This window comes from Oryza sativa, chromosome 2 (assembly GCF_034140825.1).
Source record: "Oryza sativa Japonica Group chromosome 2, ASM3414082v1".
In the NCBI taxonomy this organism is placed as follows: Eukaryota; Viridiplantae; Streptophyta; class Magnoliopsida; order Poales; family Poaceae; genus Oryza; species Oryza sativa.
The window spans coordinates 834285-849634 of NC_089036.1; the positions used below are offsets into that span (position 1 = coordinate 834285).

The 15350-nt window shown below is 41.9% G+C and overlaps 1 protein-coding gene across 1 annotated transcript; it reads right to left on the minus strand.

Moving 5' to 3' along the window:
* Window positions 1-11187: 11187 nt before the first annotated feature.
* Window positions 11188-15118, minus strand: BIP1 (heat shock 70 kDa protein BIP1-like). Its single transcript, NM_001401749.1, has 8 exons — window positions 14923-15118; window positions 13935-14202; window positions 13635-13849; window positions 13301-13543; window positions 12524-13003; window positions 12274-12428; window positions 12084-12166; window positions 11188-11998 (listed from the first exon to the last, which is right to left on the minus strand). The coding sequence occupies exons 1-8, from the start codon at window positions 14969-14971 to the stop codon at window positions 11494-11496; spliced, it is 1998 nt and encodes a 665-aa protein (NP_001388678.1). The 5' UTR covers window positions 14972-15118; the 3' UTR covers window positions 11188-11493.
* Window positions 15119-15350: the final 232 nt, after the last annotated feature.

Sequence of the window (15350 nt, forward strand, 5' to 3'; positions counted from 1 at the left end):
GCTCGGTGAGACAGCCTGCCTAAAGGTTATATAGCGGGAGGTGGTGAGGAGCACTGACCTCCCCGGTGAGCTTACCGGAGACCGGTGCCACACACTGACTGGTGGGCCCGGGTGGCCATACTGCATGGTTGGGTCCCACAGGAACTGGACGAGGATAAGGTGAGGTGGATGTGGGCCCCCCTCGTGTGGAAAGGAAATACATGCATTGCCTGGATTGGATGCATGGAGTGTCATCACTTCATCAGTGCTCACTAGCTGCGTGCCATCACTGCATGTCCATCGTCAGATCAGATCAGATCATCGGATCATATCTCTTCGATTGATTTCAACGGCGCCGAATTGCTGCCATCGATAGCTTAGCTCATCCCCTTTCTCTTGATCGGTCGGCCAAAGTTTGACATGCTTGCAGTTGCAGCTAACGTCTCTGCATTTTCTTTCTTGTTTCTCAGATTAATTTCAGGCTGCTTAATTATTCTGTAAGAACGAGGTGCTCTTTGTGCTAGCTAGCTATGGCTCAGCTACACCCTCGTTTATCATAAACATACACGTTTCTCAAACTGTAAGCTATAAACAGTGTGTTTCGTACAAAATCTTTTTATACTATATAAAAGAATTTAATGGTGATGGTGAATCTACCATCATTTAGAGTTGGTGAGATCTTCTAATGCTACATAAATACATCTTTGTGTGTGGTTTGGTTTTCTATTGGATGTTTGATTGCAATTATGTTTGACAAATACAATTTCTAAATCAAGAAATTCACATAAATCTTTTAAAATCCGTCCGTTGCAGAGCACGTTACTTTGCTAGTCTTTAAAATTTTAAATAAATTTAGTTTTCAAGTTTATAATAGGTAATACTGAGTTTATCATGTACTATTCACCTGTTCCGGTTTTCATGCCACTAACTAGCTCAGTCAAACTCCTTTATCGAACACAGCCCAGCCAGAATGCACCCTTGTCTTTTTACCTAGTGCTATAAGAGGAACCAATTCAAGATGATGATGATTGATTTACCTTGTAGCATTACTACGCAGTTCAAATTACTAACCTTTCAGATTAGGTACGGTCTGAATATGTGATGGAAGATCGAAGCAGCTGTATCTCATAAAATAAATTACAGATTCCGTCTGGAAACTGCAAGACGAATTTATTAAGCCTAATTAATCTATTATTAGCAAATATTTATTGTAGCACCAAATTGTCAAATCATGGCGCAATTAGGCTTAAAAGATTTGTCTCGTAATTTCAAGGCGAAATGTTTAATTGTTTTTTTTCTACATTTAGTACTCTATGCATGTGTCCAAACATCCTATGTAACAGCGTGAAAAATTTTGTTTGGGAACTAAACAGACCCTGATTGTGATGCAACCCATAAGTAATTGCAAAACTAGCTAGCTATCTACAGCATCATCAGCATATATCTTGGTGGTCTAAACTTCTCAGGAAACAAAAGATGAGAAATTGTTCTGTTCTTAGTCCACGCTGATGATAACGATAGGTGTGCTGTGGTGGGCACAAGCTTTTTTCTTTCTTTTTTTTTTTGAGGGGAAAGTTGCTTAAGATGAAGTGACATAAACAAGATTAATTCGAGGAAAATGTGCGCATCTCAGATGTGTACTCCATTTATACAAAACCCAGCAAATTAAGAAGGTACAATTATCTGACAGACTAGCGAACAAACTGAAAATTATAGTCGTAGTACTACAAATTTGCAGTTTGTGGCTGAGGGGAATCTATCCCATCTGGTATATGCTGTCACTTTGTGCTAGTACTGTACTATGTACTAGCCTGTAGCCTCTACTTTTGTAATTGAATGAGAATATTTGAATGTTTTACACCACATAATGGAACAGCTCAAATCTCATAAGATCTTGGAGAGATATTCTTGATTACTCTGATTAATGGGTCATGTGTTGATGCATATATATATATATATATATATATATATATATATATATATATATATATATATATATATATATATATATATATATATATATATATATATATATATATATATATATATATATATATATATATATATATATATATATATATATATATATGTTAATGAATCAAAACGCATGCATATGTCTAGATTGAATGTGGGCAATGCTAAAAAGTATTATATTGTGAAACGGAGGAAGTAGTAGTCAAATGGTGCTAAGATCTGGGTTTTCATGAAACAACACTAGACACCAATAATGCAATCGGTGGGTATGCTTTTGTCTCTGACGACTAATTGCCTTGTGAATGAAAAAGCTTTGGATTTTAGCTCCTAAAAATCTGCAATCTTAATCAAAAGGGAGAAATGCACAAAATGAGCTATTGGAAAGAAAGGAACTACGATATCTTGCAGAATATATTTCAAATAAAAAGATAGTTGCTTATTCGTTCGAGAAAACAGGTTATCAATTTGGTACAGATTTGGCTTGAATTTTACATTTTAATGCTAGTTGGTGAACCGTCCAGTACTCTGATGGCCATATTAATAATTTCCCCATAAAAAAACATAAACTAAATTCAACCTCGGACACTCAACTTTATATTGCAAATCTGAAATAATTTTACTGCATTAGAAAAATCAGAAGATGGCTGCGAGTAATATTAGTGTCAGTTGGTGAACTGTTGAGTACTCCCATTTCCATATATATTAATCATTTTCCCATCGAAAAATGAGAAACCAAATGCAACCACTCAACTTTACATTAAAAAACTAAAGTAATTTTGCACTATATAGAGCATTAAAAAAATCAGAAAATGATTTCGAGTAATGTGAGTAGTCATCCTGCACGAGCTTGACTAATGCTTTTGGAAAAAGGGAGTAATTGAGGTGAGGTGTGAGAGTGAGATTCCCCACCTGTGGGTACATGACAAAACAAACCAATCTTGCTGTTGAAGCGCATGATGTGAGATAAGATCATCAATCAGCAGCACCAAAAAATATCTCTCCTTCTATTGCGTGCATGGTTTGTTCCTTACATGATTCTATCTTGAGCAGTGCTCATTCTTCAGTGATCATTAGCTGTTTCTTGTAACTTGTAAGAACTTGTTTGAAGCGCAGGAATATTTTTTTCCTTGAAGATAAATATAGCGAAATTGGAATGCTGAATTATCAATTACCGGTGTGTAAATGCCCTCTGATGAAATAAGAAGAGTAAGTAGAGCACAAATTTTACAGTAACAAATTAAGGGCTCCTTTGAATCGTAGGAATGAAAAAATAATAGGAATAGGAAAAACACAGGATTCTGACAAAAATACAATTGTAAAACAGAGGATTGCAAAACACAGGAATGACCGTTTGATTGGACCACAGGAAAAACGCAGGAATCAGATGAGAGAGATAGACTCAGAGGAAATGTTCCAAGAGGTTAGACCTCTTGCTAACTTTTCTCTAAAATGTGCATAGGATTACCCCATTTCATAGGAACTTTAAAGGATTGGATATGATTTAATCCTTTGTTTCAAAGGCCTTCATAGGATTTTTTTTTTCATAGGGTTAAAATCCTCCAAAATTCCTATATTTTTCCTATAAATCAATGGGGCCCTAACAATAGTAGCATATGCTAGTACAAGAAACAAGAGAAGAGAATAAAATAATAACACTGTAATTGAGGATTTACAGAGAAAATTAACGTATATATAATCACGGAATGAATGCTTTCCAATAGGTTCACGTGGTGATCCAACAAGTTGGATGTTGGATTGTTGATTGATGCCGAAAATGTTTGGGGCTGAATGCAACTGAAGGAAAGTGGGACCGTGCATGCTCCAAAAGAATTGCATCGACCGTACAGTAGCGCTACTGCCTACCTAACTTAATCATGTTGCAAAGAGCCAGATATTTATTCACCAATTACACGTCTGATCTCAATCATCATTACTCCTAGCTACAGTTTGTTCGGTTTCAAATCTTAAATTTAATCCATTCAAAAAGTTTCAGTTTTACTGCATAAGAAACATCTCAGTAAAAGGACCAGTTGCTTCTGGTAATAACATATCCCAAATTTCTGTCAAATTCCACGGTTGCAGTATGAGCAGACTGTACTGAACTCTGAAGATCTCAAGAAATCTCAAACCGATCATACGCTTGATTAGCAGAACGATATCTTCTTCATGGACAAAAATGAGTGAGCAGTCAGAAGTCTTTCTTTCAGACGATAGCAGCCTCCTACTGATACTGTTCATGCATCCTGCTTGTGCGTTTGGATCTCCTTCCTGCAATTTCATCTTCAGTGACAGAGACGCCACGGCTGCGAAGGATCGATGGTGACATATTCTTAGCTAAGGTGATGGACTGATGGTCCATTGGAGGACCGAACCACCAGCTATCACCTTATCTGCAATTTGGATCTCTTTGTTTGTAATATATACCATTATTCATACTCTCCTTTTCTTTGAAATTCTATTCATTACAACTGGCGTGGTAGAGTCGCCTGACTGTATTTCGTACTATCAATAGAGACACCGTAAAAGCGAAAGGGTATGTAATGGTTGCAGTGACCGAAATACCACGAAATTCTGAGTTCAAATCTTTATATGTATGTAAAAATTGTCGCATTATACCGACAGCCTCATCTTTTAGCTTATGCTTATGCTTATAAGCCAAAATTTAAATTTTCAACATTAAATTTGGAGTTGATTTTGGGATTTTTTTCAATCGTAGTTTATTTTTCAGCATTTGCTTTTAGATCGTTAAGAACACGTATATAAAAATTTTATTTATAAATTATTTTTCGTTTGCAAATATACCGTTTCGCTTATACCGTCGATAAGCGAAATAATGGAGTCCCGATCGAGTTAGTTGCACAAGTGGTTTAGTGTAGTACTTATAATCTGCGGGGACCTTACATAGAAGTTAAAACCTTTGCAGAGCAACTTAGCAACAAGACAATCGTCATGCAATCGTGATAAGGTTGTAGATTAATTTCCATGTTTATGTATGCAGTGTAACCATCTGGAATATTTTCCTGCAAGCATCCGGACAACGCTGTCAAAATTATCTAGATTACCCGACTTTCTCCATGGACACACAAATCATGAGATATTGTACATGTAGAAAAAAAACGAAGTTGAAAAATATGATGTTTTAAGATGGAAGCTTTATTAAACTCAAATAGTTACATTACGGTGATACAATCATAGTGAAAATACTTTTTTTAGATAAGGGTATTTTTACTCGGCCTCTACATTCAACCGGATATATGTAACATTTTTAAATTAGGAACTTGGCCCCCTAAACAGTCCAATCTTAAATTCGCTCTTATAAAAATTTGAACCAAAGAATTTAGGGTGCTACTCATGTTACTGCACCATTACATGCCATTTCGCTAGTGAAAATACCTTTGGCCTATGTCTATAACTAAGATGCATATTAAGAAAAAAAACCTCAAATGCATATGTTAGTTATCTTTAAAAAAAAGAAATACGGAAAATGTTAAGAACCGCCAATCAATATACAAGATCATAGTCCATGCTCCTAGGTACAACACTCGAATGTTGTAACTAGTGAGCCGTCCGATCCTGGAGGAGTGGTCTGGATTAATTAGGTGCGAGTTGATTAATTCCTCGTTTGATAGGGAGAGTGACAACCACATGCCGTCCACCACTAGCGAGCTAGCTCTGCCAGTGTCACACTGCCAGTGAAGCAAGTTGGCACTGTCACCAAGAGAGCGGCATTGCATTGCATTTGCGTGTGGAAATTACACTAAGCTGATGCTAATCCTGCATCATGAGCTGCTCATCAACTAAATGACCCTCACTTTTGGTAATTAATCCCTTCCTTCAGGAAAAAGTTGGAGATTCAGACATCCTCAAATCAGAACACAGTAGACTAGCCAAATTTGGTTGCCCAGCTCATCCTGATACTTTGCACTAACAGAAGGGTTCTTGATGATCAAGTACGCTTTGATCAGGAAATAATTGGGGATGGCTAGTGGGAAATGACCAAATATCTCAATCAACAAAGCCAATCAATCTCACACTGCAAAAACTAAAGCAAGCTTTTCTCTCTCCCGGCTGGGTGCGTAATAACATGATCCAAAAAGACATCAGGTAGTACTCTTGATTGCAATTTGCAAACTAACCACCCAAAAATTATATTGATATGGTAGAAATATAATAGAAAAGGTACTTATCTAGTTTATACTATATATGCATATTATGTACTGAGAGATCTGGGTGTCATGTCGATCTGATCATCTCCAATTCTTTATTAATTAGTCATGTATAAGTTGTTGAGTCATCCATTACTGCCTTTTTCTTTTTTTTTCTTTTTTTGATAACTCACAGCCTTAAATTGTTTCATATACTTCCAGTTCACTGTATTGGAACAATGTAACATTATGAGAATTGATGGGCAATCAAGAAATGAACAGGATAAAGAATCATTCTCGTGCTTTGCATAGTGATAGCACTGTAGTGTATACTTTCTGTTCGTTACAGTTCATATGGCCTTCTCTAGGGAGGCCCATCTACAGTGGGAGCCCAGAAGCGCGGTGCCAAGAGCGGGGCCCACGACAGCACCAATGTATTCACCCATCTAATCTGCACCGTACAACTTCGATCGAACGTCTCACGGAGATCAAAGCGAGTCAGAGTTTTACTCTCCGATCCCCCTTGGATCCCCACCGCTATAACGTACTACTCCCTCCGTCCTAAACAAACGAATCTAAAATAGAATATACCACATCCTATTACAGTGAATCTGGATAAAAGGTACGTCTAAATTTGTACTACTAGAATATGTCACATCCAGTACTAAGTTGGTTTTTATGGGATGGAGAGAGTAGCTCCATCCTATAATAAGCGCAGATGTGGGTTTTAGTGTCTAACTTTGACCATCCGTCTTATTTAAAATATTTTTATGATTAATAGTATTTTTATTGTTGCTAGAAAAAATGCTCGTGCGTTGCAACGGGTGAATGCTATTTTAATTTTATTATTGTTATACGGTTTAGTTAAGATGAAATTCACTTTCGGAATTCGCTTGGATATTTTTTTAGAAAATCATGAACTGCAATTAGGAGTCTGACTTTCATCTCAAGTTAGCATGCGAGTTTTTTTAAAAGATATTTCTTATACGACTCCTTTTATATTTCTAAAAGCAAAAAAATTTAAAATCCGACTCAAATACAGATCTATATTTTGAAAAGCGAACGAACTTAAAAACCGACTCAAATACGGATGACATACCAAAATACCGGCAAAAACATCTTTAATTTTTATAATAGTAAAGATTAGATGATAAAATATAAATAGTACTTTATGTATTTATGACTTAACTTTTAAAATTTTTTATAAATTTTTCAAATAAGACGAATGGTCAAACGTTAGGTACGGAAACTTATGGCTGCACTTATAATGGGACGGGGAGTATTACTGTAACGAATATACGCTAACACGTGGATCCACCCGCCGACGGCGCCACTCCGGCCACCGGAAAGCCGTCTCCGCTTTTCTCTGGATGGCGGCCATGCATCCGCCATTGACGGGGTGAGGAGCTCCATGAAAGCAAGCGGTGGCTCAAAGGTTCAGAGTTCAGAATGGGCAATAGATGCTACGGCATATCCTTGTGCTCTCACAGTAGCTTGAAGTCCTGCTTCATAGTCTGTAAAAAAAAAAGAAAAAATTTGATCCATAGCACATAAAAAACCCGGTAAAAAAAATAGCACAACAAATTTTCCACTTCGACTAAAAGCACAGGGCACCAATTTTCTTGCGATTCATAGCACTCCCGTCACATTTGTCATCCAAACATGTGAGTTGATATGAAAAAAAACTCATCTACCCTTCTTCCCCGAGCTAGTGCTCTTCTCCCTCAGCGATGTTGCCGCGCCCGTGTCGCCGATGCTCGGTGAGCTGACGGAGCCGCGCTTCCCGCCCGTCCGCTCGCGAATCATCCCAACGTCCGCCAGCGCGCGCTGCAACCTGCCTGCATAAGCGGCAGGTCATCGTCCCCGTCATTGTCGTCCCCGTCGCTCTCATCGTCGTCGTCGTCACGTAGAAGCAGTGGCAAGCCGGCGCGGCGCTGCGCCGTGGCGAGGGAGAGGCTGTTTTGCGGTGCCGAGTATGGCCACCACGGGCCACATCCATCCACGTCGAAGCTACGGCCGCCCACGTCATCGTCGTCAAGCGGCCGCCGGCGTGGGAGGCTTGCCCTCGATCAGCAGCGCCGAGTGCCAGACGGGATCCACCTCATCGTCGGTGGCGACGGCGAGCCACGCACCCACATCATTGAAGAGCGCACGCGCAGCTCGCTCGGCAGTGGCGGGCGCCGCGCGCCACTGTCCATGAGGGAGCGGAAGAGAAGACCTGGTGGGTAACGTGGGGAACGAAGGGCAAATGTGTCCGACGAAAATTTTGTCCACTCCGATCTAACGCCGTTACTTCAAAATTTGACGGAAGTGTTACAAGGCGAAGAAAAATCGGTGGCCTATGCTATAGATCGAAAGCGGAAACTTTTTGTGCTATTTTTTGGTACCGCTTTCTTTCCTGTGCTATGGATTGAATTTTCTCAAAAAAAAAAAAGGGTTGTGGAAGAATTTCCACGGTTTTCCCAGGTGGATTATTATTCACCCGATTAAGTGAGACAAGAATATACATAGCTAGTCAGATTGATCATAAATAGCATCGCATATATCAGAATAATAAGTATCTTGTATCGTTCTGTATTGTTTGGGGTTTGCTGAAATCTGAAAAATATACTACACATGTTCAGAGTTCACAACTTCAGACTGACCCATTTCAATCTGCGCATACAGAGATGATACATATTCATACTTGTTTTTTCTGCAAATCTTGTCTGCAATCGGAAGTGTGCATACATGTGGGATGTGTTCTGATTATTGCAATCGGCAGCATGCATCCATACGGCTCGGTTTGTAGGTGAAGAACTGAAGATACAAAGATTTCCAAGAGGGTTCGGAGTTTTATTCTCCGAACACCTTGGGTCTCCAATTTTTTTTATCAGTAATTTCTCCTCTCAGTAGAGTAAGTTCGGCCCGATAAAATTCCAAATGCGTGACATGTATGTATAATAAAATGAAATCCAAAATGCCTATGTTTATTTCGGTGAATATATTTACCTACCTGACGATTCACTGACGAGCATGTATGCACCGCTATGAAGGAGGCTTCAAGTTCAGAATGAATCAGATCAATAGACGGTACAGATACATACTTCAGACTTGCTACCCCATTTTTCACTGAAGTACACCACCCCTCTCTGAACTTCTCATGCAGGAGTAGGAACCACACAATTGATAGAGAGATTGAATTAGCATGCCCAAGGGGGGTCTGAACCCCCCCTTCCTTTTTTAAAAAATTATCTTCTAACTGTCCACTACTTTTTTTTAGAAAAAAAAAACGAAGCCCAAATAAATATGCACAAGATCGATGCATGTATGCATGCAACAGCTTCCATATCCATGCATACTGATCGATATGGCATATCTCCAGAGTTCAGAAATTCAGACCAACCCATTTTCTTACAGTTCAAATCTGCGCCTGATCAACGGTTCGTTTTTCAAACTATCTTTTTCTGCATTGATAGGCAATCGTGTAATGCAGAAAAACGGTTGCAATCACAGATTACATATGATGCGTACGAACGTGTTGCTAAATGGAACTAATTCAATAATCATACGCTTCGTAGGCAACCCAAAAGAGGGGTCGGAGTTTTCTTCTCCGAACCCTCTTGCATCCCCCAATTTTTCAATTTGTGATCTTCCCACTGGCTTTTTTTCTTTCTTTTTTGAAAGGAAGGTAAATTAGGCCCGTTTAAATTCAGGCACAAAAGCAGCAATATGAACTAGTGGCTCGATCAAAGCCGGAAACTTTGAGACACCTTTGTGCCTAATAGATATTCTGCTGTGTCCTAACACAATAGCAAGTTGCAATGATCTGCTTCACACTCGAGAGGCATGGAATCTCCATTTTCCTTTAGAGCACACAACCAGATATACTCTGCAACTTTAATTGACTTTGCTATGTTCAGTATACGATGGTGTTTGGTTGGAGGGGCTAAAGTGGGACTAAACTTTAGTCCCTCTCACAAAAATATAAATCTCTACCATAGAGACTTATACTTTTGTGAGAGGGACTAAATTTAGTCCCTAGTTCCCAAACACCCCTATGTACCTCAAGATCATGCATGGATGCATGCTTGCTGCTGACTGATCGATCGATTGACTGCAAGTTCCAACTAAAACAGTAACGTGAAATTGCGTCTACACCAATGTGTTCATCCATCTAATCTTGACCGTACAACTTTGATCGGAGATCAAAGGGGGTCGGAGTTTTCTTCTCCGAACTCCTATCCATACACGACGGTCATGGATGCGTGCAGGAAGCTTCAAGTACAGAATCGATCGAGAGATCTACATGCTGATTAAATGGAAGTAATCAGATATCCAAAGGAGTTCGGAGTTTTATTCTCCAACCTCCTTTGAATCCCATTATTTTTTCTTTGATATCTTCCCACTGACTAATTTTTGTTTTGAGAGAAAACTAAGCCTAAAGTAAATTTGGCCCGGCCCATCTAAACTGGAAAAAGTTCACGTGCAAGTTCAGTCTTGACAACTTCAGACCGGCCAAGTTCAAATAAGCACCTTACCGATGGATGTTTCAGATGCAATGCCGAGAAGAGAGGGCTGCAATTGCAATGGCAAGCTACATACGCTCATATGTACGTGTTGTTAAATCCTAAATGCAACCAACTATATACTGCGTAGGCAACTCAAAGAGGGTCGGAGTTTTCTTCTCCGACCCCGCGTTATCGCCAATGAAAATCATCTCGCTGACTTTTATTTTTTATAAGGAAGCTCGGCCTTTAAGTAATATTTGGTGAGCCTGAAAATTAATTGATACGATGATCACCTAAACACAAGTGCAAGTTGCAATGATCTGCTTCACACTCGACAGGCAAGGAATCCCCATGTTTGATCGGGCAAAATAGATGCAGTTGATGTGGTTCTTGGAAGCCTCCTCGGTTCAGTAACTGGAAAGTTGCTGATGATAAAAACTAAAAAGTAAGACCTAATTATCGTCCTCTACACTAATATATGGATTAGGTCCCTATGACTTTTATGGTTATCGAAGCAGAAGCTAGCTACTACAAGATTATGGTTGCAGGCAGTATTTAGAACTACGAGTAACAGTAAGCAGGCCACAGGACAGGAGACATAGTAATTAAAATTTACTTATGTTTCTTCTTCTTCTTCACAGTTCACATGGAAATCAGAAGGAAGTAGCAAAAGGAAGAGCTGTTCTACACTCGACAGAGTAACAAACTAAGAGAGCAACACAAGTAACAAGAGGAGAGATTTAGTCTCTTTTCTGGTGTTCTGCAAATAAAACTCTCCCCTCTTGCTACCCCTAAACCCCAACCCAAGGTAGTAGTAAGTCACCCCACTAAAAGTAACCGGCCATCTCTTACAAAAATTGGCTGTCTCCTTTGAATCAATCGAATCAGATCATCATCATCATCATCTACAGCTCGTCATGCTCGTCGTCGACGCCGCCCTCGCCGTCGGCGCCGCCACCCGGGGCGCCACCGGTCCTCTGGTAGACGGCGGAGATGATGGGGTTGCAGACGGCCTCGACCTCCTTGAGCTTCTCCTCGTACTCCTCCTTCTCGGCGGTCTGGTTCTCGTCCAGCCACTCGAGGGCCTCCTTGAGGGCCTCCTCCACCTTCTCCTTCTCCTCGCTCTCCAGCTTGTCCGCCAGCTTGTCCTTGTCGCCGACGGTGTTCTTCATGTTGTACACGTAGGTCTCGAGCTGGTTGCGGGCGTCGATCCGCTCCTTCACCTTCTTGTCCTCCTCCGCAAACTCCTCCGCCTCGCGCACCATCCGGTCGATCTCCTCCTGGCTCAGGCGCCCCTTCTCGTTCGTGATCGTGATCTTCTCCGACTTGCCGGTGCCCTTGTCCTCAGCCTTCACGTTCAGGATGCCGTTGGCGTCCACCTCGAAGGTCACCTCAATCTGGGGGGTGCCCCTGCAAGTTTAACCAACAGATATCAGGCGCTGGATTCATTTATCCATTTGAGTAAGCTAACATTTTTTTCTGGACATGAGCAAACCTTGGTGCTGCTGGAATGCCAGATAGGTCGAACTTGCCGAGAAGACGGCAGTCCTTGGTCATGCTGCGCTCACCCTCAAAGACCTACACCACAAGGCGAGATTCAGAGGCGTTAGGTGGTCTGAGCTGAAATTTTCTGACCAGGATGTAATGTCAGGACTCAAAGAAGAAAGTTTGCTTATGTCTGTTACCTGGATGGAGACGGTTGTCTGCTGATCCTGGTAGGTGGTGAACACCTGGGACTTCTTGGTGGGGATGACGGTGTTCCTGGGGATCAACTTGGTCATGACTCCACCGACAGTCTCGATACCGAGGGTAAGGGGTGCCACATCCAGGAGAAGGATATCTGCGTACCAAAATCAAAGCACGATAAGTATATGCAAGACAGATGATCGCAGTTGTTACCAACCCAAAGGACTATGTATGTGATCAAGGTCGAACCTTTGGTTTCGTCACCGCCCTCGCCGCTGAGAATGCTTCCCTGAACCGCAGCACCATAGGCAACAGCCTCATCAGGGTTGACACCCTTGTTGGGCTCCTTGCCCTCGAAGTAGTCTCTGAGGAGCTGCTGAACCTTGGGAATCCTGGTGCTACCACCGACAAGAACAATCTCATGAATCTGGCTCTTCTCAAGGCCAGCATCGTCCATAGCCTTCTTGACAGGTCCCATGGTCTTGCGGAACAGATCATTGTTCAACTCCTCAAATCTGGCACGGGTCAGCGGCTCCGAGAAATCGGTCCCGTCAAAGAGGGACTCAATCTCAACACGGACCTGGTGCTGGTTGCTGAGGGCCCTCTTGGCACGCTCAGCTTCCCTCCTCAGCTTTCCAAGAGCACGGTTGTCCTTGCTGATGTCCTTGCTGTACTTCTTCTTGATCAACTTGATGAAGTACTCCATGATTCTCTGGTCAAAGTCCTCACCTGAAGAGATGAGACAGTTCAGTCAAATATGAATCACAGTGCACTATCCAGATAATCAAGACGACCAACTAACTACAAAAGGCATGTCATTAGTTTAAAAGCAAATGAATAGTGCCAATCTTCTAAAAGACAGCGTGCCTTTACTGAAAAGTCTAATGAGAATGTGCAGGTATAAGATAACCAATTTACCATGATGTGTTGCATGAAAATCATTGAATCAAACTACAGTACTCTACAACTGTGATGTTGTACAGAAGCAGATATTTAGTACCTAAGGGCAAATAAAAGCAGTCATACCTCCAAGATGAGTGTCACCATTGGTGGCCAACACCTCAAACACACCGTTGTCAATGGTCAAGATACTGACATCGAATGTCCCACCACCAAGGTCAAAGACAAGGATGTTCTTCTCACCACCCTTCTTGTCCAAACCGTACGCAATAGCAGCAGCAGTTGGCTCATTGATGATCCTAGCAACATTCAGGCCAGCAATGACACCGGCATCCTTGGTTGCCTGCCTCTGCGCGTCATTGAAGTACGCTGAAAACATGAAAGAGCAGAAGTGAGCAATGGCTTCCACAGAATCACCGCTTGAGTTAACTAAGCACATGAATGTCTTGTCATTACTAACCAGGAACAGTCACGACAGCATCGTTGATCTTCTTGCCAAGGTATGCCTCAGCAGTCTCCTTCATCTTTCCAAGGATCATAGCACTGACCTCCTCAGGGCTGAAGACCTTGTTCTCTCCATCCTTGATCTTGACCTGAATGTAGGGCTTACCGTCCTTGTTCACAATCTTGTAGGGGACAAGTTTCATGTCCCTCTGAACTTCCTTGTCTTCAAACCTGCAAGAATAATTATACAGGTCAGATCAGGCAGCAGTGATCAACAACAGGAAATAAGAGCGAGCATAGGGTAAAGTGCCATTACTTTCTTCCAATGAGACGTTTGACATCGAAGATGGTCCTCTCTGGGTTCACAGCTGCCTGGTTCTTGGCAGCCTCACCGATGAGCCTCTCGCTATCGGTGAATGCAACCCATGAGGGTGTGATACGGTTACCCTGGTCATTGGCGATAATCTCGACATGACCATTCTTGTACACACCGACACACGAGTAGGTTGTACCAAGATCAATACCGATCACGGTACCGAGCTTCTTGGTCTCCTCCTTCGCAACAGAAAATGCAAACAGGGATCCTGCAAACAGAGGAGCAGTGGCAGTATGTAAGCTACATGTTCTATCAATTCACCATTTATCGTGTATTGGCACACATATACACAGGCATATAATTCATGTGATTTTAAAACAGTAACATGAATTATGAGACCAAGTAAGTTTCTAAGGTGAAAATCTAGGCAGCCCGTTTCATTCATGCCATTCTAGCACATTTTGCGCCTCTAAACTATTCAGTGTTGCCCTAGAAATATTTTACTACTAGCATATTCAGCATAATTGTGAAGGTAAAAACTCTACCGCTACCAATGCACAGGACAGATCATGGCATCACTGCAATTAAACCAGTATCTAACAAACGAATTCCAACAAAATCACTGAGCACTACTAGGATAAATCATAAATAAACCCCAGATCACATATTTCTTGGAGTCGCCAGACTCGCCGCCTTCACCTATTGGTGGCATCTAAGTTTAATCGCACCTCAATTTGTGAAGTAGTACAAAAAAAACAAATATCAAATATCTCCTAACTAACTACCACGATCCATACGATCCATCAGTGTCACTCTAAAACCATTTACCGGACCATCTCGTTGAGAAAAAAAAAAACTACTCCCGGATCCGTGATCCAGTGGAACGAACATTCACAGCCCATCTTAGATCGAACTCCAGCACAACATCAAATAGACAAATCTAAGCGCGCGCAAGCACAGATCCAAACGAGGAACGGGGAGATCGCACCTGCGAGCAGGACGCCGAGCAGGAACGCGCATCCGCGAACCCGATCCATCGCCGCCAACACCACCACCACCACGCGCTCGTCTCCTCCTCCACCTCTCTCTCGAAGCTTCTCTTCTCTTCTCCCTTGTGCGAGTTTGGGTTGCGATCCGAAAACCTTCAAGTGAGTTTGAGTTTTATGGGTTCGTGGGCGATTTATAAGGGGAGATGACTTGAACGGGCCGAGATCTAGTTGCGCCCCCGTCGCGTTGGCCGGGACGTCATGAGTCTGACCTGGACCAGTCCGAGCACGACACGTGGATGCCCCAACCAATCGCGGTGGTCTCTGTGCTGGGGGAGTTGCGGCCGTCCGTGGGATCGATCCGACGGCGGAGATCGTCCCACGGCGTGAAGTGGTGGGATTGGTTGGGTGGCGTGGCTCCCCGCTCGCG

Coding starts and splice junctions, on each gene's coding strand:
- BIP1 (NM_001401749.1), bottom strand. CDS start 14,971: ATGGATCGGGTTCGCGGATGCGCGTTCCTGCTCGGCGTCCTGCTCGCA. Junction 13,850..13,934: donor AAACGTCTCATTGGAAGAAA/GTAATGGCACTT, acceptor TTATTCTTGCAG/GTTTGAAGACAAGGAAGTTC. Junction 12,167..12,273: donor AGACAACCGTCTCCATCCAG/GTAACAGACATA, acceptor CTTGTGGTGTAG/GTCTTTGAGGGTGAGCGCAG.